Genomic DNA, 5,489 nt, shown 5'->3' with positions numbered 1-5,489 from the left:
CACTAGCCTTCAGAGAAATGTAAATTAAAATTATTTTGTGATTTCATCTCATTCTATTAAGAACAGATATCAAGAAAACAGACAACAACTGTTAGCAAGGATTCAGAGAAGGAGTAATCCTTATTCATTAGTGGTGGTACTGTAGACTCATACAGCTATTATGGAAACTAATATGAATGCTTCTCAAAAAATTAAAAATAAAACATGTAGAAATTAGCTCGATTCTGGAAATAACTAGGGTAGCTAAAGGATAAAACAATTATATTTTTATTTATTATAAGGGGAAAACTCATGAAACAGGAACGAGAAGTCCAAGATCGCTGTGCCCCACAGCAATCACACAGAGAGCGCAGTTGGGCCATGCACCCATTTTCTCTGGGTCCCAGAAAGCCACGCCTTAACTTGGACCCATCTCTTAAAGATAATTGGCTAACAAGGCTTCTCCATCAAAAAACTACTATATCATCCAATTATACCATTCACCAGCGCCTACTCCAAAGGCCCTGTATGCTGTGACAGAGAGGTTTATGCATCTGTTTACTGCCACTATATCCATAATACCAAGGAACTGGAACCAGCTTGGGGGCCCATCAACAGACAAATAGGAATCCAGCACGTGCACACAGTGGAATTTTACTCATTGTAAGACATGAAGTCATGAAACTTGTAGGAATACAGATGAATCTGGAAAGTCTTATATTAAATAAGGTACCTCCCCAGAAATGAAAGGTTAAAAACTGCATGTTGTCTTCTCACGTGTGGATCCTAGTCTATAATGTATATATGTATAATTATAATGGGTATAAAAGTGACTGAAGTCCCCAAAAACCTAGTAGACCAAATGAGAGTAAAATAAGTGCTTGGTAGACGGAGCTGCAGGGAGCATGTGATGCAAAAGGACAAGGGAAGTCTCTGAGGTGTGCCAGGGAGGACGGGAGGCTGGGAGAGACGAGGCTGGAGGAGAAAGGACGAAACAAAATGGCATATTGAAATAGTATTTTTCATGTGATTTAATAATTAAAAGTAGGTGCTGGAGAGGTAGCAGAGCGGTTAAGAGCACTGGCTTCTCTCTCTGAAGGAAGTGGGTTTGATTCTCACATGGTGGCTCAGATCTACCTACAACTCCAGGGCATCTGATGACTGCTTCTGATTTCTGCAGGAACTAGGCATGCAAGTGGTGTACAGACAGAGACATGCAAGCAAAGCACTCAAGTACATAAAATAAAATATAAATTTTAAAATTAAAATTAAAGTCAGGAAATATAAAAATGACCATTTAGTATTATATTATATTCTCTGCATATACTGGCTCTTTTGGGCCTTCAGACTTTGTTGATTGCTCTTTTTTAACTTGGCAGGTGAGAAGGAGGGGTTATGAATTTGGGAGAGTAGGGAAGGTAGGTGTTGGGGATGAATCTGGGAGGATTTAGAGCAAGGAGTGTGGAGTAAATATTATCATAGTATGCATGCATAAATTCTCAAAGATTTAATAGAAATATTGTATTAAAAACAGTCCTCATGATGTTGTAGGCTTACTAAAAACTTGTTTTTTTTTCCCATAAAAATGAAACCAGGATAATTGGTGACTTGAGCATAATACCACCTGGAGGGAAAATAGGGGTCCAGAAGATGACTTGGCCCAGACCTTCTTTCTAAGAAACACGTGCAGGATTTATTCTGAAATAAGTTCACTGTGTATACTAACTTAATTCCACTTACTCTGCCAATGGGAAATAATGAAATAAAGCTCCAGAGTCAGGACTTGAAGTTACAGTATGAAGATCACAATTGCAGGGCCTTGAATGGTGGCCATCACCATGTGATAGAAGGGTATTTATCAGTTATGGGGACTATGGATGAAACAATAAAGCAAGATAAAAGAGACATTTAAAATATACTTGGGAATGTTACTTCTAGGGTATCTAGCAGATTCGGGGAACCAGAAAGAAAAGAAAAGAGAAAAATACAGAGAGGTTAAGATTCAGAGAAACTTCATTTGAGGCTCCAATATCTGTAGTATTTATTGTTGAGGAAAATTTGCTAGTCTCAGGGGATGCATAGGAATGAAGAGACACTTCTTGGGGTGGGATCCTGTCACCAGACTAGGCTCTGTGACAACAGCCACATCTCCAGACACTGCTGTCCTAATCAGGCACACTTGTGATAATTAATTACACTCTCAAATCTAAGCATCACTTGCTTGCTGCGTTGCCACCCCCCCCCTTTCAGTGCCATGTGGTGTGACTAATGCATCCCGTCTCTTTCTAGAACTCTTTAAAGCATGAGATAGGGGTCTGTCCTTTCTTGCATCATTTTCATAGTAGGTACTTAATTACTATCAAATTATGAAATTCTCCTCTTAGACACCTCAACTAGAGTGAGAGGCAGAATTGAAATTTAAGAACAATAAATGCCTGGGGTCCTGATGTACAATTAGATAGATGTGTAAATCCATTTGAAGAGAGAACAACCTGAAGAGGCTCCCTAGTGACTAGGCAAACCTAGATCAATATCTACTCCAAGTGAAAATCCTAGAATCTATCCCCTAGTACCCTACATGTTGATAAGACTCACTGTGATAGAAACTGATTGCACTCAGTGATTCTAGGGGTGGTTTGTATGATGATGCACAAGATAGAAAATACATAAAATAGGCAGTTATATTTAATCCATCCTGGGCAGAGTCCTTATGGCAGAAAAATCAGAAAGAACTAACATCTCAATATAAGGACCATAGCAAATCAGTGCCTTTGTGGTATGTGCGATCTCCGTAGTGGGAAATGACATGCTGCAGGTCTGGGGTGGGGGAAAGGAGAAGCAATGCATTGGGGTCAGACTCACGCTGCCTTCCCACCATGGTTCAGTGCACGTGAATCATGCTGAGGAGCAGCCAGAACCTTCTCTGGATCCTGAGAAGGTTGAGGAGGAAGAAAGGCGCAGAAATGAGGGAAGATGTTTAATCACTAAGGCCCCATAAGTCAGACACACTCTTTCTCGTCCCTCTTTGTATGGGATGGCATAGACCAGACCCAAGTACTTTAAATTCCCTTCATCCAACCTACATTCAACACCTTCTCAGAAGGAACAGATGAGTTTCAATAACCCCACTCTGCAATTGTTTTTCTTATTTTGCTCTGCTTTCTACCCTGGTTAGGACCCTTATTCCATATCTCATACCCCAATCATGTTTACCTTTGTTCTCAACCTGATTTGGGGTCATTGGAGACTGCTCCTACAATCAAAGTTCATCTTTTCTCGCTTAGTCAGTTGTGTCTACATTATAGCATGCTTTCTAGGGATGGTTAGAGGCAGCGGCCCAGCGCACATGCCAAGCTCTCCATCGCTCTTTAATGACATGTGCACATCAACAGTGATTCTGAGACGGAAACACCCGGAAGTGAGGAAGAGTATTCTCACTCTAAGGAAGGAAACATGGGATAATAACAATTTTCATAAAAGGCGAAGAAAAACTTTTGCTTTATAAAAGGCTTTTCCATGAGGCATCTTGATCAGCACACAGATCCTCATTTGTATTCAAAGAAGGCGTTTATGAATGTTTTCTCTCCTCCCTACTCTCAGTCTGTTGCATCAGGCAAGGTCCACCCACAGATTTGGAAAGGGTGTTCACAAAAAGGCAATAAAAATGAACATCTAGCTACAAAGAGAATGAGCTGGGTCTTATTTTCCTGCTTTTGTTCCCCTGGGATACAAGCTCCGTTCTAAAATTGGGCAGATTGAGCCCTCCATCAAACATTAATGAACATTTTTGGCATGTGTTGGAAATAGCATCAGGCTCTAGGAATGCAGAAGTGATAATGACAAGGATCTGTCACTCCGTTTACTAGAGGAGATAAGGTATGTATCTAGGTCACTGTGACCTGGGACAGCTGTAGATCTGAGTGCAGAAGACTTAGGGCACTGATGAGATGATAGGAGCAGGGAGTCCCACAGAGTACACGGCACGGAGCTGAATGTTCAGTCATAGGTGTCAGCAGATAGACAAGCCGGGTCTTCCTCCGACTCTGGTCACAGACTGAAGGCTGTCTTCCCTCTCCCATCCTAAATTAAATCCAGGAGTCCTTTCCTAATCTCCCATCCTGTCTCACCTCCCAGGATTTGTGTGCTATATTCATGTCTACGCAAGCCAGCCTCAGCCTTTTCATCACTAGCTTACATGGAATTCCCTCTGAAATGCATCCCAGGTGTATACAGATGAGAAATCCTGCCCTGGTAATTATGAAACACCTGGATAGATCATCCACTCCATGACTGCCCTCCAATAACAAGTAGCCTGGAGGCTTCAACTGGAGGATGTATAAAAAAGCACCTTCCGTGCTGGTCCCACAAAACCTCAGCCTTCTCCTGGGGTGACTTGCCTACTCATCTTCCTTGAAGGTAAGGCTGCTTTGGGGTGAAGGGACGCTTGAATGCCACTCCTTCAGACTTTGCTAAGGAAGTCTTGGCATCCCCCAGTTTCCCTCCCTGCAAACTAATACACCAGGTAGGAAAGATTTGTAGCAGGGAGAAGGGAAGAGCTGAAAATCCATGCCAAGAACACTGAAATGATCTAACACAGGCCAGTCCCATGGGGGCCAGAGGCAGAAGAAACAGCAGATAGACACCACACAGCTTAGAAGACGGAGGCTGGGAACCAAGTAGCCAAACAGCAGGCATGTGGTTGCTCTTTACACTTGATCATGGCAGACATCAGCCTTGGAAAAAGTGTCCTCTTAATTCGGCAAGTTAAATTTTATTTTTCTTTTATATGAGGGGGACAAATTATTAATTTGATTATCGACAAATTCTTAGGAGTTCTCACCAGAATTTACTCCCAGTAAGCCCAACCCTTTAGAAATACTGTTTTTCCTCCTGGAACAGGCTTCTCCAAGTTGTGAGTGCTGCCTCCGTTGATGGCCTGGACTCCAGAGAAGTGTGCCCTACACTTCTCCATCTATGACATAACAGTATGTTCTTTTTCTTCCAGATCTGAAGCATTAGCTGAGTGATGTCACAACAGAAGCAACAACCTCAGGAGCTCCCAAATGCTCCCAAATGTCCACCTCCCCAGTGTCCAGATCCCTGTCTGAAAACCTTCTCATCTTCTTATGGGATTTCTTGTTCAGCAAGCTCTTCTTCACACTCCCAAAGGCCAGGGCTTCCGAACACTGCTGGACGCAGGATAGTTCACCACCCACAACCCCGCTGTCTCAGGGGTGGTACCACCTACCACTGCAAAGAGGAAGAGTGCTAAGAGTCTGGGCACAAAGGACGGTACACAGCTGCAGAGATCTGCTCCCCGTCCAAACTCATGAATTCCACCAGGAGGCCCAGCCCTCAACCTCTCTTGGCCTTAAAAACACTTCCTGTTTCTCCAGTCCACCCCTTCAGTTCAGCAACAATAAAGTTGGTCATGGTGCATGGTTGTGACTTCTGTGTATCCTTGAGACCATGTTCAGAAGTGCAGAGACCCCTCAAGTGGGTTCTTCTCT

At 42.8% G+C, this 5,489-nt stretch overlaps 1 protein-coding gene across 1 annotated transcript; it reads left to right on the top strand.

The window, feature by feature from the left end:
- Positions 1-5,005: 5,005 nt before the first annotated feature.
- Lce6a (late cornified envelope 6A) lies at positions 5,006-5,251 on the top strand. The gene has a single exon (XM_005367279.2). It carries the CDS (start codon positions 5,006-5,008, stop codon positions 5,249-5,251), a length of 246 nt encoding a protein of 81 aa, XP_005367336.1.
- The last annotated feature ends 238 nt before the right edge of the window (positions 5,252-5,489 follow it).

Source organism: Microtus ochrogaster, unplaced genomic scaffold (genome assembly GCF_000317375.1).
Source record: "Microtus ochrogaster isolate Prairie Vole_2 unplaced genomic scaffold, MicOch1.0 UNK16, whole genome shotgun sequence".
In the NCBI taxonomy this organism is placed as follows: domain Eukaryota; kingdom Metazoa; phylum Chordata; class Mammalia; order Rodentia; family Cricetidae; genus Microtus; species Microtus ochrogaster.
The sequence above is the reverse complement of the archived record's forward strand: the minus strand, read 5'-3'. Positions and strand labels throughout refer to the sequence as shown.

What these genes read in the sequence shown, in the direction of transcription:
- Lce6a (XM_005367279.2), top strand. Translation starts at nt 5,006, where the DNA reads ATGTCACAACAGAAGCAACAACCTCAGGAGCTCCCAAATGCTCCCAAA.